This window comes from Rhineura floridana, chromosome 10 (genome assembly GCF_030035675.1).
Source record: "Rhineura floridana isolate rRhiFlo1 chromosome 10, rRhiFlo1.hap2, whole genome shotgun sequence".
Taxonomy (NCBI): Eukaryota; Metazoa; Chordata; class Lepidosauria; order Squamata; family Rhineuridae; genus Rhineura; species Rhineura floridana.
In genome coordinates this window covers 84,519,379-84,546,636 of record NC_084489.1, presented here as the reverse complement: position 1 = coordinate 84,546,636, position 27,258 = coordinate 84,519,379, and the positions used below count along the sequence as shown (strand labels likewise).

The window sequence follows — 27,258 nt, the reverse complement described above, 5'->3', positions numbered from 1 at the left end:
CAAGTATTTATTTGTTCAATATTCAGCAGACCACATTCTCCCAAATATAGCAACACAACGTGGCCAAACTTTGAATTATGTTACAAAATGGAAACATAGTAAAAGCAGATCAAAAGGGACTTTCTAAAATTGGCAGAATATTTCCATCTAGCAGACATTACGAGCTTTTCTCATCCGTTTCAAGCAAATATGGAATGGCTTACCATCCTTAGCTGATTTTGTAACCAGCACCCCACAGTCAATAACTCGTACATCTGCATATGGTCTACTGGCAGTGTCAGTTTTCAGATTTTCTATTTGTTCTATTACTTCAAAACCAGAAATAACCAGTCCAAAGACAACATGTACGCTGCAGAAATATAAGATGGAAAACGTACCCTGGTTTATATATAAGCAGGAATTGCTTGGAATGATTTCATAGAACAAATCATTCTTAACACAGGAAAATTCAAAAAGAATTTTTTTTAAAAAAAGAGGTTGGGTGAAGAATGCTTTCAAACTCTTGTGAAAATGGAAGGTCAAGATGCTATACCCTGGAATATCTCAGAAACATATGGAATCACACATTACTCGATTTTAATCATGCTTATGGGTTGTTATGAAGATGGAAGAAACTAGGATGTTTTTAGAAGATTGTTTTAACTGGTTTAATGTAAGTCACTTTGGGCCACTTAGGTGAGAAAAGCAACTAATAAATAATAATAATAAAAGTAGTTTTTGCCTATCTCATTCACTTTCTTTACTACCTGGCTTCAGTAACACATGAACTAGTTATGTCCAAATTAAACAACTCCAATTCCCTCTTAGTGGGGGTGCCTCTGAGGACAGTTCAGAAACTTCAGCTACTATGTATGTTCAGCCTGCTCTTCCTACAGGGACTCATATGTACCTCATGTGCATGTTGGAAAGTGGATAGGAGAAGCATTTTTGTCCTCTTCATTTTGGAACAACTCTAAATTATCTCGCAGGATGCAAGGCTGAAAGTAGGGTGGAGCAGCAGAATGACCGTGTATAATATAGAGAGCGAGTGACTGGGTCATCCACCAAAATTTGTGGAAGAGATTTAAACCCAAATCTTTCCTAGTTTAAGTTCTATACTCAGCCACACTTGCTCTTAAAAGAGAATGTCCAGGAGACGTTTCTAGCTGACTGGGCCCAAATGGTTCTAAAGTGCTAGTATATAAAGATTTGTATCTTACCCATCGAGATGAGGAGCAGGCTTTGTAGTTCTGCTTAACACCAACATGCATGAGATGAGTTTTGGATGTGTGGGAAAAATCAGTTGTTCAGAGGTGGTAAAACAGCAGAATAGCACATAAAACAAAAAAAGGAAGAAAAAAACAGAACAAGGTTAATAATTTGCATACAAATGTTAAGATTCATAAAGAATTCAGGGACTGGATTTTATTTTTAACAGTGATTAACATTTCAGTATAAAGCCAAACTTCAGTTATTCCTCCAATTCAGGTGAAATGCATGGAGCAGCAATATCTCAGTTTCACTGTGGCTGAAATTTGGCAAATTATTGTGCCTTTGCACAAATTCCATCTAAAGCAACAAGATCTGTACTACTCTACTGCACAGGATTGCAAGCTGGTTCTTGCCAATAACAATGAAGTACAATAAGAATAATTTAGGTGCTCTTCTTAACATTGTAAAGTACTCAAAATGTTAATAGTCAAGTCTGTTAGACACTAAAAGGCATAAAATCAGTTTCTGCAAATCCAATTGGTCTCCAACTATTCTACAAAATGTATGGACAGTCAAGCAACATCATAGGCTTGCACTGTAATCTTACAGATGCCCACTCAGAAGTAAGTCCCACTGAGTTCAATGGGGCTTACTTTCAGGTAAGTGTGTGTAAGAATGCAACTTTAGTCAAGACTCTAATTAAGGTATGGGAACCTTTGGCCTTTGCAGATGTTGCTCAACTACAATTCCCATCAACCCCTGGCCATTGGCCATGCTTGCTAGGCTGACTGGGATTGTAACTCAGCAACATCTGGAGGGCCAAAGGTTCTCCATGCCTACTCCAATTTACCATACAAGTTCTGGAATGGTGTCCCGTTTCTGCTTACTCCTACAAAGCTTTATCTTTTGAGATTCTTTTTTTAAGAAGTCATAGTGTCTGGAGGTAAATACTACATTTTAAGTTTCATTCATTTAAACATAGTACCAATTGCTACTTAGCCACTTTAATTTATACATTCCAACAGCTGTGCTCTCTCAGTCCTCATTGGTCAGTGCCTCTAGAAGAGGATGATACCACGGATTTTAGGGGAAAGATGATTACAACCTATGTGTTACACATGCCTATTCCTTATATTACACACGGAGTACTTCTATCACAAAAAGTAAGAATCACCACAGAGTTTATAATTTTGATTAAGGGTCCTCCTCCTAAGGCCTCTTAACATATGCCCCATTCTTCTACACAATCAGATAATCCTGTAAACAGCAAGTTTCCTATAAATCAACAGGTTTGTTATTAGGGTACACTGTTTTTGGCTGACCTAGGTAACTAAGTAAAAAACCATTGCCGGTTTGGGTGCCTTGGCTGAACAGCAATCAAAGAAGCTCTCTGTCTCCCTACAGAAAAGGATGATGCGAAGCTTACCCACCTAGCCACTATTTGACCAAGATGCTCAAGGCACTGTGGCTGCATAGCAGCCAAGGAGACCCTCCTCCTTTTGGTTCTGGAGGAAAAAAAAAGTGGCACACTTGCTGGTCTGGTCCTGCCTGGCTGAGGCACTCTGACTGCCTCAGCAATGCAGTGGCCAATCCACTCCCAGCCTTGAAGCTGGGAAAGGAGGCAGGAATGCTATACAACTGCCAATTCACTTCCTGCTTGCCTCTGTGGCTCTAAGGCTGGAGGAATACTGGGACTCTTACTCACCAGACAGCAGTGACACACAACATGGTGAGCAGAAACATGGAAGCCTGATTATTTTGCCCCTTGGTGAAATAAGGAAAGTTTTGTGCTTCGCAAAGTTAAAGCTGGGAAACAAATAAGCTGTGTGTCATCACATGCCCTGAAACACACTTGAAGCAAATGCTTACCTTTCAGAGAAATATCCAGAACAGTGAATATTAAGCACACTCTTAGGTTTTTCAGACACCAAGAATAGTCAAACACTCTAAAGGAGCAGAATGTGCTACCAAATGCTACCTTGCTAATAGCTGGTACTTGGGGCCAATTAACACATTATCCTGTTAGGTTTACTGTTGTCCCCAACGATGTGGGTAACACACAATCAGCGTCCCACCAAGATAATGTATGACTTGTCCTTTAGTAAAATGGACAATCGTTTCACTAATTTGATTCTTTACAGAGCTAGCATGGCTCAGCATCTGAAGTACTGGAACTTGAACCACAAGTTCAAATTTCACTCCAGCCATGGATGCACTGGGTGGCTACTGGCATGTCTCAGTTCCCTTATTAACAAAATGGGACCAATCTAGCAGCGGTGCTGAGAGGGTGAATGATGCATATTATAAAGCAATTTGCATTCTAGTAACTATAACAGAAGCTGAAGACCAAAGTTTAATTACAATTCTTAAAACAGTTACCAAAAAAGTAGACTCCAAATACCACCAACGTCCAAATGGAAGACATATAATTAACTATTCATTAAGGGTTTGAAGATCTTACCATAAAATAATATTTTGACTTATTTTAATATTTAAGAGACTTCAGAGTCTTTGCACTACTCAAGTCAAACAAATGTTAACACTTTCAGAAAGTCAGTGAGGGAAACAAAAGTGCACCTTTGAACAGCTGGAGCAACAATTAGAATAATGTATAATCATGTTTTAACTCCCTCCCCCCAATTTCAATATTCCAATAAACTTGAAATTCTGCACTTGAATAATGTTAAATAAGGTGGCAGTCTAGAAAACCATTTTTTTAACCAATTCCTCTTCCAGAAAAAGTCCATTACACAATTGTAGTTTAAGAACATGAGCTGGTGATCTACCCATTCCACATTTTTTCAAACTGTAAGTATACTTGCCTCCTAGTGAAAAGAGTTGCTCAGAAAAAGCTGCTTACAGAGCCCTTGATACACCTCTTCCCCTGGGGATGGGGTGGGAACTAGCTTTCTACAAGTAATTGATAAATAGCCCCTTAAAATTTTTCCAGGGTGAGAGAATGAAGCAAGACTTATTTAGGCATTAAAACAGTATTGTCATAAAGACAACTGTCCCTCTCAACATGGGTACTGCCCCCCCAAAGAACTTCAACGCCACAAGATTTAGTGCACATATGATCAAAAAAGGACAAGAAAGACAGAAAAAGAAGAGAAAGAACACAGCCTTAGAGGAATGAGACATTACCTTTGGAGCGCACGATGTAACACTGTTTCTGTAAATTTTACACAAAAATGGCAAGAAATAAATTGTAGTACAATTCCAAACAAAATTGAGTCTGTTCAACACAAATGTAAAATATTTTTCAAGTGAATGCAGTTTTCAAAGTGTATGCAAAACCAAGAACACTTTAAAAAACAGGGCTCTAAATTTTCTTTATGTTCATATTTAGAAAGTAAAAGCAAGCTGTAAAGAGATGTCCTGCTTATCTATTAGATGTCCCTACAAAGAATGCACTCTATTAAACCTCTGCCTAGAAAAGCACTTGTTCTTTCCTGTAATTTTTCAAGAGCATGCAAACTGCGCATGTGTAGAATTCAGTTTAAGTGATTGGCCATCCAAGGATGAATTTGTTCTGCACAGGGTATTATGAGCTGTATCAAGTGCTAGTCCCTACTCCAAGCAGATCCACTGAAATTTATGGACATAGCTAACTTAGGTCCATCCATTTTAACGGGTCTACTCTTGAGTAGAATTTACTTGGATGCAACCCTACAGAAAGACTACTGAAAGAAAGGTAAGCCAATAAAGACTTTTAAACACACAGAAACCCATACTTTTACAAGGAGCTAAGGTCACTCATTTTAAAGTCCTTTTCATCCCTCACAGAAAGAAACTCAAGTAGTACCAAAAATGTTAAAAGTCAGTTATGCTTTCATTTCCATAGGTTTAGATCACACACAGAAGTCAATCACGCAAAGAGAGGCAGTATTACTCTCCCTCCCTAATCCATACTCAAGATGGGCCAGAAGTTCAGTAATGACCCAGTCCTAAAAACTAGTGTGCCAGCAAATAAAACAAACCACATGGCGATTTTGCAGTTTCCATACTTGCAACAATGTATGTAACTGTAACAATTTAATACTGGGGGTGCTACTGTTACTCTGTCAATATATCAAAGATTATCGGTAAGCATTTTTAAGGAGACCCTCTGATTTTTAAAATGTATTTATTTAAAAGAATTTGTATACTGCTTAATTGTAAAAACCTCTTAAGTGGTTTAAATATAATTCACTGTAAGACTTGTAAGGCTGGTACGCACATCATAGCAAGCTGTTATTGTGAATGAGCAGCGTACATTGCTGAATCGCTCACATTTCACTCTGCCCTGCCTGGAGTCAGGAGCAACAAACCACCTGTCTTGGCTTAGCGCAGTGTCAACTAGCACTCATGGTTTGTATGGAAAGAAACAAACCATGAGTGCTGGTTCACATGTTAGGCTACACCAAAACTTGTGGTTTGTTCTCCGGGTTCCAGACAGGGCCAAATGAAACCACACAAAATGGCTCAGCTTTATTTGAATTTACTCCTTAGGACAATTCAGTGGAGTTATTCATGTCTAAATTAACCCTATATGTAGACTTTGAACTGAATTGTTTAGATTTTAAGGAATGGTTTGCAAAAAGAAGTATCAATAGTTTATTAACGGTGTAAAGAAAGTTGTCAAACAGCTGCACTAGAAGACGCTGCACCTTGAAACGAACCGTTTCAAGAAATGGACTACACACAAAACTTTCATCACAAGCAAGTCCAGATATACCACCTCTGAATTCCAGTGCTTTCCACTTAGTAGAATCCCCCCCAATAGCATGACAGAAAAACCACAAGGATGAACCCCCCCCCCAACCCCACTTCCCCTATCTACCATAGCTCTGGGCGTCTAGAAATCTGATTTTCCTCCTGGTTGTGTTTTAGAAAAAGATGTGGAACTGTTCCAAATATTTACAACTGTTCAGGAAGTAAGCTTGAGCTGATGTAACTGCATGCCAGTTACACATTTGGACAAACAGTTACATGATTTTTAATGCAGTGTTTAAAGGCTAAATAATTATTTATTTTGTGTGTGCAGGCGGAAGGAAAAACGCATTGCCTAGTCATTCATCAAGTAACAAACTTATTTATTTATTTAGTATTTGATTTATATCCCGCCCTTCCTCCAGCAGGCGCTGACCAATGGTGAATTCTTGCCTATACCATTTATTTTGTATGTTACCTTGGCTGGTGTCACAAAATCTATTTTAGCCATCCAAGGGCTTGCGTGTACCTGGCTGGACTTTCTAACACCTACCCCTCTTCCAACAGCAGATTTTCCTTCAAGCCATATCACAAAACTACTTTTGGAACTCCCTTCAACTCCAGAACTGCAAGGCACAGTGAAATCTGGCCAGTATGGGTTAAAAGCTGTACTTCCTGGAATGGTAAGAAATACTGTAATGCAGTATACAACCTTGAAAACATCCCTGTGAGGTTACTCGCAAAGGCAAATATTTCCAAACGTTAGCCAGGAGCCTAAGAGCTCAGAGCAGCAGAAAGCCTCCCATCCACTGGGACAGCTTGTTGTGTATTTTGTTCCAACTGCAGTCCTTCACTCTGTGTTGAACCCCATTAGTGAGGTTCCCTGTTCCTCAGGAGCAGAGTTTCAGGGTGCGCGTGTGCGCAACAGGCTGTAAAAGCCCCTTGGGTATGGGGAGGTCCCACATGCAGCCCTTTAAATCTCAGGTATTTGTTTCTGGTCTTTTCAGAGCAAAAACAAAGTCACAAAATCAGTCTCTTTTGGGGTTTCCAGTATAAATAATTTTGTTAACAGCCCAAACACCAACTATTAGTAGGGGTGTGCACTAGCCTCAAGATTCAACTTTTGCCTGTAGTTTTAGGAAGCAGTTTGATCTCTGCTTTGGATCTTTCCATTATGACTGGTTATTTAGGACTGAATTAGATATCATAGAAACAAAGCGCTGTTCCCCCCTCTACCTCTCACTCTAACGAGGAATAAAAAAAAATGGCCATAACTCTCTTCCCCTGCCCCCCATGCTTCATATAGTTCAATGCCAGTTGCAGACATGGTAAGGAGTTGAAAGAGTGCCAAATGTAAGAATGACAATAGTTCTTCAATAAGAGATTTTACAGTTTTGGGGTAGGTGCAATAGGAATTATAGGGGGCAGGGTGGTTTGTTGTTATGTGCCTTCAAGTCGATTACGACTTATGGCGACCCCATCAACCAGTGACCTCCAAGAGCATCTGTCATGAACCACCCTGTTTGGATCTTGTAAGTTCAGGTCTGTGGCTTCCTTGATGGAATCAATCTAGAGGGGCAAAAAACATGGACTGCAAGAAAAGACTGTGGAAGGAAAAATGTCACCCCTCCCCAGTAAAGACTTTGTTACACCCCAAGGGTCATTAATCGAGACTGGACTTCTGTCCCTCCACCACAGATTTGGGGGAATACGGACCCTCCTCCCTTGGGGAGAGAGATCTTAACATTCACTTGCAAAGAATGATGGGTGGAAAAGAGGAAAAGGATTCTCAGGAAAGACTGGGCTTGGGGAAATGTCACCCTCCTGGTACAGATCCTATTTCCGCAAGGGTTTTTAGTAGGGGGTGGGATGGGCTCCTGCCCCTGCCCCCACTCCATTACAGATTTTTAGTGACACAGACTGTTCTGCCTGGGAGAGAGATCTCTCTGTTGACTTGTGTAGAGCAGAGGTGATGGTGGAAAAAAATGGAGATTCATGTAAAAAACAACAACAGCTTTTAATTCCTCCCCCAAATGCTGTGACTGGAATGTCCTGGGAAAATAACTCACTGTTTAAAACTTAGACCTGTCAGTCCTCCAACCTCTCTACTCAGCTGAGGGATGTTTCCTATTTAGCTTGGTTTTACTATTTTTTTTTAAATGCATCTATTGCTTTCAAAATGCAGCATTTGGGGGCACTTAAGACTACAGAGCAATTTGGGACTTAGGAAATCCTTGATCTTCTTAAGGACTCAATCCAACTCAGGTGTTTGAAAACCTCACCTTAATCATTTCTATTCACCTTGTCATTTAGGAACTACACAACGTTGATGCACCCCCCCTACTACTTAGTATGTGTGCATGTGTTGAAAGTCAGCCTGTATCCATCTACATATTCCTTTCAGATTGCAAAGCAATCTGCTATGGCAATGAAGTAGAGGTGTGAACACATGAAGCACACATTAGTTATTTCAGAGACTGCTAGCAGCAACGGTTGCCAGAGAACATTTTTTAAAAAAACTTTGAGCTTAAAAGACTTGTCTGGGGTGTGAATACACACATAACATAAAATACTGTTTTGCAAATTCACTGGAGGCAACTACTCCGAGGGAAACACCTAAAAATAACTTTAGCAGGCTGTGCCTAGCGCATGTCTAAATTATAACTGATGCCTGCATCCATGAAGACTTGAACCTTCACCTCCAATTCTATACACAGAATTGTAACAGAAGCTGAACCCTGACAAAACCGAAGTACCGTTTGTGGGAGACAAGGGAAGGTTGGGGGATGTTGACCTGGTGCTCAATGGGGTACAATTGCTCCTGAAAGACCAGGTCCGCAGCCTGGGGGTCATTCTTGACTCCCAGCTGTCCATGGAGGCTCAGGTCTCGGCTGTGAGCCAGGCGGTGCTGTATCAACTCCATCTGATACGGAGGCTGCGCCCCTACCTTCCCAACCATCTGCTCCCATCTGTGGTACATGCCCTGGTCTCCTCTCGCCTAGATTACTGTAATGCGCTCTACGTGGGGTTACCCTTGAAAACGGTCCGGAAGCTGCAAGTGGTACAGAATGTGGCGGCTCGACTGATTAAAGGCAGCCGCCGGCGAGATCACATCACTCCAGTGCTGAAGGAGTTGCACTGGTTACCGGTCGTTTTCCGGGCCCAATTCAAGGTGTTGGTTCTGACCTTTAAAACCCTATACTGTTTCGGCCCAGTCTATCTGAAGGAGCGCCTCCAACATCATCAGGGATGCCGCTCAACAAGATCAGCCTCAAAAGGCCTTCTCTATATCCCACTAGTTAAAACAGCTAGACTGGTGCGAACTAGGGAGAGGGCTTTTTCAACTGTGGCCCCCACTTTTTGGAATTCCCTCCCAAATGATCTCCACCATGCCCCCTCTATGATGAGCTTCCGCCGGGCCTTGAAGACCTGGTTCTTCAGGCAGGCTTTTGGGGTGGGTTAGGTTTTATTATTATTGTTGAGATTTTTAATGTTTTAATGTATTTGTATGCTTTGTACATCGCCCAGAGTGGCTGGACAGCCAGCCAGATGAGCGACTAATACATTTAATCAATAAGAAATAAATATGTACCTGCTCTTCCTCAATGGATACAATGTGCTCAGCACCAGAATACTCAATCCTGCTTTTGAAAGTATTCAATGTGTAGCTGCAACAGAGGCAGTGGATGGCAGGGCATGGAAAAGGTATACAGGAGACACCCTGCATCCCTCGTGCACAGAGTTGCATCTGTTTTTAAACTTATAGAGCCAATACCACTCAACTCTTCCCAGTTCAAATACAAACACTCCATCTGTAGCCACCAGGCAAGAAGACAAATGGCTATAATTCTAGATATATGAGAGGTACTGACTGGGATTAGTTCCTACATGCATGAGCTTGGGGATGGTGCCTCCCTAAAATTAAATCTTCCTTGAACTCTTGGAGTAAAGCAAACTATAAACCTATTTATATACATCATTTTACAGAATGAAGACAATTTAAACTCTGGCACTGACTTTAATTATTAGAAGTTGGCCTATAAAATATAAGCTACTAATAGTCTGCCTATACACATAATGCAGTGTAATAGGAAAGAAACTTTAGAGCCCATTGGTAGTATCTCGATCAATGTAGTATCAGCTGTAATTTCTCTAGTTCAGATAAGCTTAAAAATGGAAAAGTGTGAGCAAGAGAGAAGGTAGCAAGGATAGTGAACAAGCTGCTTGTGCTCACCACTAAACATATCATTAATGCAAATGTCAAGTTTCAAGAGAAGCCATCTTTCTTCCAAACTAGACAAACATAATTCATTACAAACCTGCATCTCTTTTCCCAATGAAGTATGAAGCAAATATATTCCCAATTCTTCTTCTTCTGGTTATACTTTCCATTTTTGAGACATTTTTTTAGGAAACAACCTAAATATGCCTCTTATCTGAACTTCATGATGGCAAAGATCTCCTCAAAGAAGAAGAGTCTAGTCCTTCTGGACAAGATACTCCTTTAACAAGGCTGTGAAGCGCCATTCATTCTTATCCATCAAGAAAGATGGCAAAGTTTATAACATTTTGAATAGACCAACCTGGATTGCAATTCTATTAAAACACTTCTGGAAACAAACCAGCACTAAAATAAAACAAAAACCCAGACTCTCTTCTCCCAAACAGAAGTCTACAGTGAATATTTGAAAGACCCAAAAGGGACATATTGAAAAATCAAGCAGAATGACTGGGACAACAGTTTGTCAACTTCAGCCTAACAGCTGTCCAGTATCCATAAAATAATTATGAATTTGGAATAAAGTTTTGTTAACAAAACCCTGCAAAGCACTTACTTTGCCATTCAGTTTATTTGTCCAAAGCAATTTCAAGAGATTTAAAATATGTACAGAAAACCCATTTGGAATGTCTGTACCAAGGTATAATATGGAGATCTTTTATAATAAACTTACAAACTTAAAGTACTCTTAAAAGAAAAACTCCCTTTGAAAATTCATTTTGCCTATTGCTTCTAAATTAACTCTGGTTAAGATGACGTTTGGGTTTCCCTTCCCTATAATTGCCATATTAAAATCTCATATATTTTGTATATGGCATATATTTTGTATTTACTAGTTTGCTTCAGATGTTTCTCTCCACACACTCAGGAAATGCATGGAGGTGGGTAGCAAGCACTGGCTCCACCCCCAATAGGATTATTCCCATTTGCTCTGCTCCTGATCACGTGGATGTCAGACAAATGTCTAAAGAAGGAGCTTCTGTGTTTATAGCTGAATATGAATGGGCTCCCCCTTCAGAGGCCAAGCAGCAGAGCCAGCAGACATGGCAGTGATCAGAGAGTGATACTGGGATGCATTCACTGAATGAACGGAGGGATACTTCAGGAAAGGGCTTTTTAACTGCAGTGAGCTGAACTGGGACAATGTCTGTCAAAGAAGTGGAATTAAAAAGATCATTTGCTTGTTCTAAAAATATTTCAGAATATTTTTATATTCTAAAGATTCCAAACAAAGTCAATTATTCTAGAATAAGCGTGATATCTTTAAAAAATCAAAGATGTTTTCTCTGATTTGTAAGCAAAAAAAATTCTACTGCACTTCCCTTTTTTGCTCAAATACTTTTAAAGGTTGATTTTAGCAATACCATCTTTCTCTTGAACAGCGCTTCTTAATTTAAGAAAACTCAGCTCTCAAATTATGTCTACTTACATGAAAAACTGGGAACCATTGGTATGCTTCCCTCTGTTTGCCATTGACAAAAGGAATGCTCTATCATGTTTCAGAATAAAGTTTTCATCTGTTTCAAGAAAGAAGAAAAGATAGGTTAGTCGACTTCTTGGAGCCCAAGTACTTCCAAAAAGAGCAATAATGAGGAATTCTGCAGCTGTTCACAAGGGAAACTTGAAAACTTAAAAAGCAATCTACACAGATAGACAGGTTTGTACAAATCAGCAATATTCATTAAAGATACTTGAGAGTTCTGATGTCAGTCATAACAGCTTTACATTTTTAAAAAAGATGAAATACATTTTATGAAGCTGCCTTATTCTGTTAGCCAACCCCTTGGTCCATTAAGGCTAGGTCTGTCTGCTCTGATAGGAAGCAGCTCTCCAAAGTTTCAGGTGGAGGATTTTCTAGCCTTGCTAACTCAGCATTGCTTTCTTCACTTGTAGATACTGAGACCTTATACATGTAAATTATGTGCACTATAATTGAACTATGACTCAATTGTCTAACTCAACCCTATTAACTACGGAGTGGGGACAAAGATACAGGGTGGTGTCTCACAGAATGTTTTCTACAATATAAGGTTTTCAGTGGACAGTTAAGAGCCACTTTCTTTCTAAATTAAGATGGCATGTCTGGCACTCCTTCATTCCAAGATGAAGACCTCTCCTGGAGTACTAATAAACCAACAACAGAGGAAGAATAATGCTGGGCAGTAATAATCCATAGACCACTAATCACCAGTGTGCTAAAAGGCTGGATTGCATAGTTACTGTGGGGGTGGGATCCTTCCCTTTATAAAACTTATTTTGAATCTAATATTTACCAGCTACAGGGAAAACCCTCACACATTATTATCTCTCAGAACCCACTTAAATAGTGATCAACCTGCTTATGCCTACGAGCACAGTTTTTCACCAATTGCAAAAGTGAATGGAAGCCTCCCATAAAACAGAGGAAAAATCACTGTGCCCTCCGTTTGGCTTCAGTCTGGATAAGTCAAAAAATGCACAATAAAATGTTAGTTTAATAAGTATAGAAGGATTGAACAAAACTATTTTTAATCAGGCAAATGGCTTTCTTACGTAAGAAAAGTCATAGTTACAGCTGACCTGTTTAACAGCAAAGCCACAAATACACAGTACCAGAATATTAGTACTTACCTATCATAAAATCGTAGAAAAAAAGAACCAACAACCTTTAGAATAAAGATTTGTCAACAGACTACTCCGAAAGGCCAGTATATATTGTCACCTAACTGTATTTAAGTGTTCTTAGAACATAGCTTTGGTAGGCAAATTTTAATTGGGTGCATGTTACAATACACTATATTCCATCCAATCACTTCTAGTACGAGTTTGTAATCGATATTGCAATCAGAACCATTCAGTATGTTTTAAAAATAATGACTAATATGAAACTCTTCATATCAAGTTTAGTAAGTAACATTCATTAAAAACATACAGTAATTTGTTGCTCCTATGAAAAATAGGTACATGCTGAAAAATATTTTGAGAATATACATACAAACCTTGGAAGAGAGGGGAGAAGGGGAAACCTTTCAAAACAAGTATTTTGAATCCCAATTATTTCTTTTGCCAAAGAGACCACTTGAGTCTCCCAAATTATCTCCAAGCTATATTTACCCAGCCACAAATTCATCATCAGTGGTCTATATGTTTTTATTAGGAAGGGTGCAAGGGAACAGTTTGAATTTGTGTTGAGCTTTTGTCTCTTACCTTTTCATTTTGCAAAAGACCACATTCTCTATAAACAAAAGAATATGTTGACAGTTTTAGGCAGGAAGATAGGAGTTGTCATGAATCAAGTTGCCTAGCCTCCATGCTGAAGTCATGTTTAACCACTACAATAGCCGCAATAAGTTTGAGCATTAATGCTAATATTACAACATATGCTTTTAAAACTCATGCACATAGATAATATCCATGCAATGTTACTTTCATGCAAAGGTGATCTAAGTAGACCTTCTCATTAAATGAATCAGGAATCAAAACTCTCAAAACTAAGCAACAGATCAAGTACTATTAGACCTTACCTTTAAAGTATCCTCCATAAACAGATTCACCTCCTTTTCCATTACCTAGTTATTTAAAAAAGTATGTATTAAACCTTGCCAGAAATTAAAAAATTGGAATTATTCACAGGTAATATGTCTGTGTACAGTTATAATTTTGCACTCCTGTAAAAGATTGCCACCCTGGGCTCCTACTGGGAAGAAGGGCAGGATATAAATCAAATAGTAAATAAATAATAAAAGATGAACTAGGACCAGCTTAAAAGTTTATTTAAATTGTATAGTTTATAATTCAGCCTTGTGGAATTGCTCAGTTCAACAAAGCTTATAGTCATAAATTGGCCACACAAACATTGCCTGTATCTGTAAGTGCACAAGCAACTCATCAAGGGCTATCTTTCCTGTTTTAAGAACATAAGAAGAGCCTGCTGGATCAGGCCAGTGGCCCATCTAGTCCAGCATCCTGTTCTCACAGTGGCCAACCAGGTGCCTGGGGGAAGCCCGCAAGCAGGACCCAAGTGCAAGAACACTCTCCCCAACTGAGGCTTCCGGCAACTGGTTTTCAGAAGCATGCTGCCTCTGACTAGGGTGGCAGAGCACAGCCATCATGGCTAGTAGCCATTGATAGCCCTGTCCTCCATGAATTTGTCTAATCTTCTTTTAAAGCCGTCCAAGCTGGTGGCCATTACTGCATCTTGTGGGAGCAAATTCCATAGTTTAACTATGCGCTGAGTAAAGAAGTACTTCCTTTTGTCTGTCCTGAATCTTCCAACATTCAGCTTCTTTGAATGTCCACGAGTTCTAGTATTATGAGAGAGGGAGAAGAACTTTTCTCTATCCACTTTCTCAATGCCATGCATAATTTTATACACTTCTATCATGTCTCCTCTGACCCGCCTTTTCTCTAAACTAAAAAGCCCCAAATGCTGCAACCTTTCCTCGTAAGGGAGTCGCTCCATCCCCTTGATCATTCTGGTTGCCCTCTTCTGAAACTTTTCCAACTCTATAATATCCTTTTTGAGATGAGGCGACCAGAACTGTACACAGTATTCCAAATGCGGCCACACCATAGATTTATACAACGGCATTATGATATCGGCTGTTTTATTTTCAATACCTTTCCTAATTATCGCTAGCATGGAATTTGCCTTTTTCACAGCTGCCGCACACTGGGTCAACATTTTCATCGTGCTGTCCACTACAACCCCGAGGTCTCTCTCCTGGTCGGTCACCGCCAGTTCAGACCCCACGAGCGTATATGTGAAATTCAGATTTTTTGCTCCAATATGCATAATTTTACACTTGTTTATATTGAATTGCATTTGCCATTTTTCCGCCCATTCACTCAGTTTGGAGAGGTCTTTTTGGAGCTCTTCGCAATCCCTTTTTGTTTTAACAACCCTGAACAATTTAGTGTCGTCAGCAAACTTGGCCACTTCACTGCTCACTCCTAATTCTAGGTCATTAATGAACAAGTTGAAAAGTACAGGTCCCAATACCGATCCTTGAGGGACTCCACTTTCTACAGCCCTCCATTGGGAGAACTGTCCGTTTATTCCTACTCTCTGCTTTCTGCTTCTTAACCAATTCCTTATCCACAAGAGGACCTCTCCTCTTATTCCATGACTGCTAAGCTTCCTCAGAAGCTTTAGTGCCTTAAGGTCTCTTCCACTTCTTCCTGCTCTCTGAGGGGCTGGGGAAGATGGGGGCAGATCAAACGGACAACACAGGTGTAAAGATGGCAGATTTGTGTCAACAGAAAATGTATGTAAAATTCTGAAACATACAGGGACTGAAAGATGCTACAACGCTCTACTCAGAACCATTTCACAGCTTGCTGTTGCTCCCTAAATTAGTAGTGGGGAACTTCTGGACTGCCAGATATTGCCTGATTACATCCCTGACTATTGGACATGCTGGCTGAGACTTATGGGAGTCAAATACCTGGAGGGCCGCAAGTTCTCCAGCCCTGCCATAAATTAATTTGATACCAATCAAAGTCTCAGCAACTGCAGCCTTTCAACTTACATTCAAAGTAAGCCTTCAGTTCAGGATAAAGATAGGCAATCTGTAGCAGGGCTGAAGAAAGCAACGTCAATCAAGGGGCAGTTTAATGAACAGAGCCGTAATGGACAGTCACACACCAATTCTGAACACATTACTTCTATTTGTTGCTTAAGGACACCAACAAGTTTGACAACTCTCATTTGTGTGAACTTTCTGTCAAATGGCAGATGTGATGATCCTGTGTAATTAACTCGATTTACATTAAGCAAATTATGCAAAACCAGATTAATATTTTTGGTTACATTTGAAATTAAACAAACTGGCTTGTCAGTCAAAATACAGCCGTGTGCAAATTCTAAACTAATCTTTCTCACAAATGAGGAATGCTACACGATAACCTTCACAAGCGACTTAAGTAAATTCTTATACATGACTTCCATGCAGCATTTTATTGTGTTTGCACACAGATGTGTTTTGACTGACATACCAATTTGTTCAATTCTAAATGTAACAAAATTATTCATGTGACCTTTTTAATGCAATATTAACGAAGGAAAGCTGATATAACTTTCCTTAATGAAGGGAAGTGGATAACTCAGAAAGCTGCCGTAGAACTTTTCTATCTCTATACTATAGTTTTGTAAGATGTCATACTGTCGTGACATTATGCAGTGTGACGTGCAGGCACAGCAGCAAAGTGTCTTATAAAAAAAGGGAATGGGCCTAGAGCTAGCCCTAAACTGGGGAGCCCTTAGCCTCCTTTAAAATAATAATAATAATAATAAAATTTTATTTGTGAGTCGCCAATCTGGTTGAATTAACGGCCACTCTAGGCGATGTACATCAACATAATAAAATAAAAAAATAAAAGGGAAGGGAGAAATGGGGGTCTAAAAAGGAGGGGGAAAGTGGGGAGGGCTAAACCACCTCTAAAAGGGTGGGGGAAAGTGAGGGGACTTTTGCCGCCTCTTAAGGGGAGGGGAGAAGTGGGAGGCTTAGGGGGAAAGCAGGGCAAAAATTAGCCGCCTCTTTAGAGGAGGGGGGAAAGCAGGGGGGCATAAGCAGCTCTAAAGGGAAGGAGGGAAAGTGGGGAGTGCTTAGCCACTTCTAAAGGGGAGGGGGATGTGGGGGCTGGGGGGATAGCAGGGGCCCTTAGCCACCTCTTAAGGGAAGGTGGCTTAACCACCTCAAAAGGGCAGAAGGAAAGTGGGGGCCATTTAGCCACCTCTTGAGGGGAGGGGCAAAACAGGGGGGAGGCTTAGCCAGGTCTAAATCCCACACGCTAACTTATTAGACTGGTGGTGGTGAACCTTTTTTGCTCCCACCCTGTAGACCAACTTTGACAAATGTCACTCATGTGACATTAGTTACGTCATGCAATTGACATTGGGACTGCCCTACCCATCTGTTAAAGTTGGCCCACAGGGTGAGAGCAAAAAAGGTTCCCCACTCTTGGTTTATGAATTTGTTGGGGTTTTTTTTGGCAAAGTCTAAAGGCACAGGGATTGGTGAGGGGTTTGAGGCAGGGTCAGCAAGCAATACGAGCAGGGGCGGAGCCCTTACTTTTATGTAAGAATGTAAGTGCAGCTCTGCTGGATCAGGCCAATGGCCCATCTAGTCCAGCATTCTGTTCTCACAGTGACCAACCAAATACCTCTGGGAAGCCTGCAAGCAGGACCTCAGCGCAAAAGCACTCTCCCCGTTTGGGATTCACAGCAACTGGTATTATTTATTTCTCCAATTTATATACCACTTACCACCACAGTTTCTAAGTGGTGTACAGTAAGGTTAAAAAGATACAATAAATATAAAATCAGGTAAAATAATCCTTAAAAATTAGAAAACTTACTTAAAGTGCCTGCTGAAATAAAAAGACTTTCACCAGGTGCTGGAAGTTCAATGGAGAGGGGGCTTGTCTGATCTCAACTGACAGGCAGTTCCACAGAATTGGGCCCACAAACTGAGCACACATATCCTGGTGGATCCGAGCCATCTATTTGAGCAATTGGGGGGGGGGCACTAACAATGACACTTAACACCTCATTGATAGTAGAGAAGGAAGGGGCTCATGCAGGAATCCAAGAAATGCTGGACCAAAGTTTATACAAGAACCCTGAATGTGCCTTCTGGTCAATCAGTACAAACTTTTAAGCACCAGAGCTGTATTTTGGAGGTTGTCTGCCCCCACCAACAGTCTAGTCGCAGTATTTTGCACCAGCTGGAACTCCTGGATCAGGCCTAAGGGTAGCTCCACAGAGAGCATGTTGAGGCTAGAGATTACCATGGCCAGGGCATCCCTGACCAAGAACAGGCAGAGCTGACCTACCAGTCATAGCTGTTAAAAGGCACTCCTAGCCACTGAGGCTACCAGACCCTCCAGCAACAAAGCTGGATCTAGGAACATGTCTAAGCTACAAGCCTGTTCTTTCGGAAGAAGTGCAACCCCATCCAGAATAAGCAACTGGCCAATCTCCCTCTGACACTGCCTAAAGATATAATGTTTGAGAGGACATTAAGAACACACACTGAATAGGTTCAAAGATTTCATAACAACATCAAAACAAAGCTCAGTTGTTCAGATGTAAATGGAGAGCCTTTCAGGTAATTTAAAGCCCATTTTCTTTTATTCAAAGCAATTGTTCACCCGAAGTCTCAAGGAGAAGCTGGGCTAGAAATTTATTTACTTATTTAAAAAAGCAAGATTAGCATCTCATCTTATTGTTTGCTTTTAAAATGGTATTAGGTAACTGATTGTTATTTTTACATTACTATACACATTATTTCCCTGATTGGGCAGGGTTGAAGGGGGAACCCCAATTTCTCTCATGCTCTACCTTCACTGAAGTCTCCGCCTTGTATCATGAAGTTTTTAACCACACGGTGGAATGTGGAACCTTTGTAGCAGAGCTTTTTTCCAGTTGTTTTTCCAATTCCTTTTTCCCCTGCAGGAAGGAAACATATGTAAGCTATCAGCTTTAAAAATGCTGAAGTAATAAGCTTGCTTTCAAATTGAACAGAAATACAGAGCAAGGCATCACCATGCTGCAGAAGAATCAGGTTTAAACATAAAAAGAACACTACAATTTTTCTACTATATGCATCGATGTATTTAGGGATTTGCTAACTTTCCTCCTCTCTTCTCCAAAGCTTTAATATTGTGTGTGGTCAACTTGTTTGGCTTTTAATGATCACATCAACAGGTTTTTTTCCTAGCACATGGCAGATATTATTTCCCTCCAGGATTGTTTGAAGAAAGATTAGGAGAATTTAAATAGGATTTAATCTCCTGGGCTCAAGAGAGATCTCACAACCAAATTACCGCAGGAGCTTCCACTTGGCTGTTCTATTTGCTTTTTGGCAAAAGAGCGGACAGCAAAAAGGGCAGAAAGAGCACAAATGAGCCCAAGCCTTCTCCTAATCTCTTTGGATACTTATCCTCAGGGAAAAACACATGAAGAGGACTTGTGTCAAATGCACCTTCCCATACCTAATGTTCAGATATTTGTATTTACACATCCTGGTCCAGCACTGCAGAACAGGGCACCAATGTAATATCTCCTAGGGAAATTTTTGGTCTACCATCTTACAGATGTACTTTAATAATTTTGAAGCCTCACATTACAGACTCAAAAACAACGGTAACGGGAATCCAAATGCGCTAATGGGTGGCAAGTGGTTTTTTTTTAATTCTGGCAAATACATTTCTGATGCCTAATGGGAACTACAGGCAGTGGAGTGTCTCTGACCTTGTGCTCAGCTTCTCAGTACCCCCAAGGCTCAGCCAACATTTGTGGACCCCCAAGTTATGATGCCACACGTTACATGAAAAATGGAGTAATTATTCCCAATTATGGCAAAAGAAGAGTTACCTGTACATAGGCAGAGAAAGTTTTTGCAAGTCCTTGGACAAACATCAGAGAAAAGTTGAAATATGATACGACCAACTGGAATAAGAATAGATATATGGTTACTTGGCAGTTTTGTAATATCCAGGCCAAAATAGTTAAATTTCCTCAGTGATCGTACTTCCAAATATTCTTGCTGAAGACAACAAAACCCAGTAAAAGCTTTGTTGTTATGTGCCTTCAACTGAATTATAACTTATGGCAGCCCTATGAATCGGTGACCTCCAATGGCATCTGTCATGAACCACCCTGTTCAGATCTTGTACATTCAGGTCTGTAGATTCCTTGATGGAATCAATCCATCTCTTGTTTGGCCTTCTTGTTTTTTCTACTCCCTGCTGTTTTTCCCAGCATTATTGTCTTTTTCGGTGAATCATGTCTTCTCATTATGTGTCTTCTCATTATGCTTAGTTGTAATTATTTAAAAAGTTTAAACTTATTTGAATCTTTGCCCACTCGCTCTCAGGCACACTTGTCTTCTGTTGAAAAAACAGAGAACTTACCAGACATGTATTCTGCCTCTCTGGCAGAACAGGAGAAAGTACAACCAGAGACTGCAGGGTGCCTGATGGTTATTTTAATTTTCCACAATGATCAGGGAAGCAGGCATGTACAGGCCTGATTCTTTTACAGGCCTAATATGGATTTAAGTCATACTTTGTTACAGCTTAGTGCATATCAGGCTTGGTTAAGGGAGGAAAAATAAGCCCAGGCAAGCAAAATTTCCAGACTATGTACCTTCTTCACTCCCTCTTTATTGTTATGTGCCTTCAAGTCGATTAAGACTTATGGCGACCTTATCAATCAGTGACCTCTAATAGCATCTGCCGTGAACCACCTTGCTCAGATCTGCTGTTCAGGTCGGTGGCTTCCTTTATGGAATCAATCCATCTCTTATTTAGCCTTCCTCTTTTTCTACTCCCTTCTGTTTTTCCCAGTGTTATTGTCTTTTCTAGTGAATCACGTCTTCTCATTATGTGCCCAAAGTAGGATAACCTCAGTTTCATCATTTTAGCTTCTAGTGATAGTTCTGGTTTAATTCATTCCAACACCCAATTATTTGTCTTTTTTGCAGTGCATGGTAAGCGCAAAGCTCTCTTCCAACACCACATTTCAAATGAGTTGATTTTTCTCTTTTCTGCTTTTTTCACTGTCCAACTTTCACATCCACACATAGAGATTGGGAATACCATGGTCTGAATGATCCTGACTTTAGTGTTCAGTGATACATCTTTGCATTTGAGGACTTTTTCTAGTTCTCTCATAGCTGCCCTCCCCACTCCTAGCCTTCTTCTGATTTCTTGACTATTGTCTCCATTTTGGTTAATGACTATGCCAAGGTATTGATAATCCTTGACAAGTTCAATGTCCTCGTTGTCAACTTTAAAGTTACATAAACCTTCTGTTGTCATTACTTTAGTCTTTTTGACGTTCAGCTGTAGTCTTGCTATTGTGCTTTCCTCTTTAACTTTCATCAACATTAGTTTCAAATCATTACTGGTTTCTGCTAGTAGTATGGTATCATCTGCATATCTTAAATTATTGATATTTCTCCCTCTAGGTCTCACTATTGTATAGGGCTTCTTCAAGAGCCCTTCGCAATGTAGTACTTAAGAGCAAAGAAACCCTTTCATTTGCATATTGCCAAAAGTTTGCAAAAATGCATGTGCCAGTGCATAAGTGAAGGTTAAATGTTAAAAACAGTAGACAAGTGTGTTGTAGACAGCCTACTACAGCCTTCATAGGTCCTATGAATTCGGCTACAATAAGAAACAATTAAGGGCTAAGCGTCTGCCCTTGCCATACTTTGTTGCCCTCCTCTATAACCTCCCCTCCCTGCCAATAAGCATCATGGCATTAAAAAGCGAGAGACAATTCTGACTTCTCCTATAGCTATCCTGCAATGGAGCTTTGGGTAAGCTAGTGAAGAGGGGGCAGATTCAGCACAGCTGGCCTCAACAGCAGCCATTAGCTTACACTCATTCTATGCTTCTTTTTCTTCCCAGTTGTGTAGATTCCTGGCAGCAAAGAGAGGATTGTTAAAGCATTTTCATAAGTGATGCTAAGGCAGGCTTACAGTTTGAAATATTCACCTATGTGGAAGTGACTAGGTGGATAAAAATCAGTGCATTTTTTTAAAAAAAGGATTTTTAAATTTTTTTGTTCCCCCCCATGTACTATATTTTTGTAAAATGTTACGTAGTCATGACATCACGCAGCGTGACGGGTGGGTGCAGCAGCAAAGCATCTTACAAAAAAAGATGGTGACCTAATCAGTGGTGGAGGCAGGATAATCCATTTTCAGTAGTCTTTGCTCACACCAACTGCTCAACATTTCTGGCTATGATCCTTACAACAGCCTTCTTCCTATTGTCCACCACAGGGGGGGGATGCATACCAGTTTTTAAAGCACTGATCATAGTTTTAAAACTATGCAAGACAGGAAGAGGGAGGCACATAAGAGTGGGAGAGGGAGTAAGCAGCAGCACAAATCCTTTGAAGATTAAAGAAAATGTGAGGGTAGCTGGGGGCAGTATGCAGAACATCAACTGTGGTGTTGCATGATTGATTTTAGAGACCCGTCTTTATAACATAATTTAAAAGTGTCCTTGACTTTCTTTTATAAAAAGTTAAATACATGTTCTAAATCAGGATATGTTCCATACTTTTAGAACAGGCTCAGAACATTAATCTGTAGAATGACCATGAAGCACAGGAGGTTTTCCAAGAAAACTTTGATCACTTAATTGCTTCAGCAATTCTGAAATCCAAATCCTTATGCACTCTGCTACTTCCCTCAGCCATTTTAATAGTCATATTAGGCGCTTGCACAAAGTCTGAGAATACACAATTTAGATTAACCTTTCATATTTTAATTTTTTACAATGATACACAGATGACTAAAGCTGCAATCCAATACACAGTTACCTGGGAGTAAGTCCCACAGAACCCAATGGAACTTATTTATGAGTAGACATGTATTGCATTGCAGCCTAAATCTACTACCACAACTAAAACTACTTCTAAAGTATCTAATTTGAGACTATGATAATTAGAACTTATTTTACATACAAGCAAAATCCATTTATTTTCTAATGTAGGCAATTCAAGGTGGAGGAGAGATAAGACAATCTCATTTGAAATATTTTCCTTTCCCCACTTAGATTTCCTGTCAAGTGCACTTCATTAAAGATCTCTTCTCACTCCCAAATGCTTCTTGCTTCTCAAGCAGGAGGCTTCCTCTTCCACTCTAAATTACTAGTGAAGACCTTATTAGAATTCATAACTTTTTATTTTATCACCAAACAGAAAAAGTGCTTCTATTTTATTATTTAATGTTTGTTTTGCTTCATTATAAGTGCCCAAAGCAACGAAAAAGAAACAACTGCCACTGTACAAGGCAAAGGTAATAATAAAAAACTAAAAAAAAATCAACAACCAAACACAAATCTGTTTTATATTGTATATACCTCTTTCACCTCAATGAAATCCAGTCTAGCAAGCTGATGTCTCTATAGCTGGGAGTCACCAATACAAAATAATGGGCCTCACTTCCCCAGCCTACTGCAAGTTGCATACTGACTGCAGCTGCTCAACAGAGACAGCTCAGGACTGGCTTCCAGCTAGGACTAAGAGCTAGGGTTAGTCCTAAAGATACTGACTCAGAACAGAGCCTGATCATTACCTCCATTCCTATAGCACTCTGTGTGGAGGAGAATGAAGAGTACAGAAGTACTCGCCACGTGGGGTGGTATTTAACCTCACTAACTTCTTACCTGCCTAAAAAAGGAAATTAAACTGCAGATGGGTAAAGGATGAGACTTAGAAAGACCAAGTTTAAAAAACACCACACTGTACTATTAATAGCCTACTGAAGTGCAAAGCACAGTGCAAAAATTCCCCCATCACCTCTTCATTAAATTACCAAATGTGAAGAAATATGCACCTAAAAAGCATTAAAAATGACTATTAAAGAAACATTAAAAATGCAAAGAAGATTATTCCAAGGAGGCAGGCAACTGCTAAGAGAGGCTCAAAGGCCTTCTCAGCCCTCTTAGGCTAGTTTTCTTGAATCAGGCCTGGGGACAAAGAGAAGCAGTGTTACACAAGAACACTTGACCATTTTTCTTGTGACTTACAGAAACAATCCAGTTTGGAGTTGAGCGAGGCCTATGTGGTGTACTGGAAACACACTAATCCCTATATCTTATACTTCAGCTTGTTAGTTTAAGTTTATCCCAAATCAACCAATCTTGTGGCTGGCTTACAATAAAAACCACTAAAATTATCACAGTAAAATTAAGTGTATTTACAAAGAAGAAGCATGTCAAGAGCCCTCTGTTAAAACTGACGTGAGAATAACTCTTGGCACAGAAATAGTATTACAGCACAAAGCTACCATTTATGTTTGTCTTTTACTACGGCTAACAGCACAGCTATAAAAAAAAATCAAAACACTATTGTCATCATAATAAAGCACCAGAAAAATAAAATCAGCTGTCAGAACAGATAAACCAGATACATTCAAAAACTCTCCAGTAACTATGAACAACAAAAAAAGCATTTGTAAGGAAAATGGAAAGAAACACAGTAATCAAATAAAGTTCATACTGAATTTTCTTCAGGCTAAAATTTCATTTAACATTTAATCCCAGAAACATACAATTCAATTCATTGCTGCAGATCACTATGTTTTAGAAATTAAAGTAAAAAAAAATTTTTTTTTGCTAAAAACAGAAAGAGACAAATTGCTCAGGTCTATGTTGAAGAGGATTATGTGTTCATTGCTAGAGAGTCACAGTCAATCCTATACATCGACTCCAAAGCCCCACTGAGTCAACGGGACTTACAGGATTGTATCTTTAATCCTCTTTATCTCTATCACGACTGGTGATTTTAAAAAAAAACTTTATGGCCTGGTGGGTTGTAACCTACTCTTAGTGCTGTTACAATAGCAACTTTATTGCGTTTAACTGTTTTGTCTATATTTTAGTTTAATTGCCTCACGGATCCTGTTGGTCAGCCAGGTGGAGTGTAATACTTAAACTAAAATGAATGCTGCTTTTTTGTGAAGGTAAAACTGATCTATGGTCATTTGGGAGTGGGGGGGGGGAGCACATGTTCTCCTACAATTGATAAATCGTACCAATTCTCACTATGAAGCTTTCTTGTGAAGGCAAGGCTGATCTATGGTTATTTGGGAGTGAGGCAGGGAGCATATGTTCTCCTACAATTGATAAATCATACCAATTCTTACAACGAAGCACGTTCTAGAGACAGAAAGTCTAAGTGCAGAAGTTCTCTGCCACAAAAACTATGTACAAGTAGGATAAGATATGAAATTCAGAAAAAAATTGTCTGCAGTTAACATTTGGAGTCTTTGTCAGAATCATGTCAATCTCATCATTCATGATAAAACAGTAAATTTCCTGTTCTCATTCATAGAGAAAAATGAGAGATGTGAAAGATGCATACATTAAACCTGGATGGAGATTCCGGTGGTCACAGAAACACCTATGAATGTCACAGTACTTGGTGTGTGTGTTTTGTGTGTTTTTAAAACCTTCTGCCTGATAAAATCATCAGTCAGCCAGAGTCCATCTGCAGTTTCCTCTGCCCCTCCCCTAAAGCGAACAACCTTCACTGCCAAAGACCAGAACAGAATGCCAAATACAACCATGTATCCTTAACAAACTATACCGTTTTGTGGGCTTGGCTGGCAAGTGAGGTATAAATATATAATGAACAAATATAATATAATCAACAACTTGATGTTTTGAATGATTCTACTCTTCCATCTGACTGCCAGTGCAAACACACTCTCTTTAGGAATCAGCATGCATCATCCAAATTACATCTATGTCAATTTAAGTAGTAACTCATCCTAGCACATTGAGAGGGTTTTTTTTAGCAGACCTCTGAATTATCCCACCTCTCACAATATACCTGAAATAAAAGTTTTTAACATACAAATGTTTAAACCCTACCTATCCAGCCTTCTCAAATTCAAATCATTTTATTTATTTTCTATTCGTTTGTATAAAGCTCATTTATCTCATATGGAATGCAGATGGCATTTACTAACTACCCTATAACATCAGCTCAGTTTATTTATCAATATTAAAATTCTTAAGACACCACATATGAATATTGCAACAATTTCCCAAGTTGCTATGCATGGCTAAATATTAACAAACCTATTATATCTTCATAGCACTGCACCAGAGGAAAATATATTTCTCCAATAATATGAAATATAGCAGTCATATACCTAAACATTTGATCTAAGAGACCGCCCTGGCTGCACATACTTCTGCTTCAGGGCTTTACTTAATTCCAGCAGTGAAGAGAGTCAAACATATTTCCAATAAACAAACAGTGGTCTCAGAGCCCCCAAGTCTTACCTGGTTCTCGATTGATTTCTATGTCGAAGAAGCACTGAGGCCGATCCTGTGCCCCCATGGCAGCAGGAAGCCCAAGCACCTCTTCTCCTCACCACCTTGAGAAAAAGAGAAGTGTTTCAGAATTCAAGCAGCTCAATATTTGTTGTATAAAACATCACAGAGAAGCAGAAGGATATTTATTGTAGTTTGAATGCCAAACCAAGCTAGGAATGCCCAATACCATAAAGGGAGGGTAGAGTGCCAAGATTGGAAACAATCCTCCACCCATGTGACAAAATAGCCAATGATTACAAGCAGCGTGGATTTCACATGAGCCAAACAGAACTTGCATTTTCCATTTATAATGAAAATTTGAACATGGTGGGAGGTAACCCTTGTTCAGCTTTCCTTCGCCTTTGTACGAGATACAGCCCACTCCCCCCCCCAATTCTATTAAGAAGCTGAAAGAGGAGGACCCTTCTAGTACTAGAGGACTCCAGGCTAGGGAACAATGAGCTCTATTCAGCTTACAACTTTCATAAAGGAGTAGTATCATACACTCAAGCTCCTCAAGGATTTTAGGAAGAGAGGTGAACTACTTTAACTTTCCTCATTTGCTAATGGGAACGAGCTAACACTTGAACCCTCAACTTTTTTTGGTGGTGGTGGCGAGTTTGAAAGAAATTACAAATAAGTTCTGAGAAATATTACCTTAGAAAGAGGATGATAAAATGCTCTCCTCTCACCTTTAATGTATTGGAATGTATATGAGAGAGAAGTTCTTCCTAGCTCTTCCATATACTTCTATAATTATTTATAACCTGATCCTAGGGCCATTTGATTTCAAGGAGACTCACTGCCACTTAATTAAATTTGATAGGATTACATCCTTAATAGCCCACACAGCACATTTGTGGGGCATATGATATACTTCATACTGTAAACCCATGAATGCTGACTAAATTTATACACAGTAACAAAGCTTCAATTTTTCAATTGTGAAGAGGGTGGGATTTGTTACAACGACAAAATATACACTCAACTTCAAATAGAAATGTTATAACAAACCAGTGATTCACAACCTTTTGCAGTTAGTAGAGCACCTAGATATCATGGTGTTTTTTAAATACCATCATTCAAACTAGAATATTAATAGCTGTGAATCTGATGCCATATGTGGTCATATTACATTAATAAATTGCCACAATGTATAAAACTGAACAAAAATCTAGCCATGAACTTATTTTTTGCTGTGAACTGCGAAAAGACTGCCATGACTGCATTTCACTGGCAAAATTCCTTGGCCGAGCTCTGCAGGA

The 27,258-nt window shown here is 39.6% G+C and overlaps 1 protein-coding gene across 6 annotated transcripts in view; it reads right to left on the bottom strand.

Moving 5' to 3' along the window:
* NKTR (natural killer cell triggering receptor) overlaps positions 1-27,258 on the bottom strand; it is a 47,713-nt gene that overhangs the window by 19,171 nt on the left and 1,284 nt on the right. For 4 of the 6 annotated variants that reach the window (XM_061587793.1, XM_061587792.1, XM_061587794.1 and 1 more), the window contains exons 2-8: positions 25,961-26,055; positions 19,521-19,595; positions 18,486-18,593; positions 13,666-13,710; positions 11,592-11,679; positions 1,200-1,229; positions 204-349 (exon numbers count right to left, since the gene is read on the bottom strand). In XM_061587793.1, coding sequence (XP_061443777.1) covers positions 204-349; positions 1,200-1,229; positions 11,592-11,679; positions 13,666-13,710; positions 18,486-18,593; positions 19,521-19,595; positions 25,961-26,018 — 550 coding nt within the window. In that variant the 5' untranslated portion in view covers positions 26,019-26,055. Of the gene's footprint in view, positions 1-203; positions 350-1,199; positions 1,230-4,335; positions 4,355-11,591; positions 11,680-13,348; positions 13,377-13,665; positions 13,711-18,485; positions 18,594-19,520; positions 19,596-25,960; positions 26,056-27,258 lie in introns of those variants that run through there. The other 2 variants (XM_061587796.1, XM_061587797.1) reach the window with 2 other exon arrangements.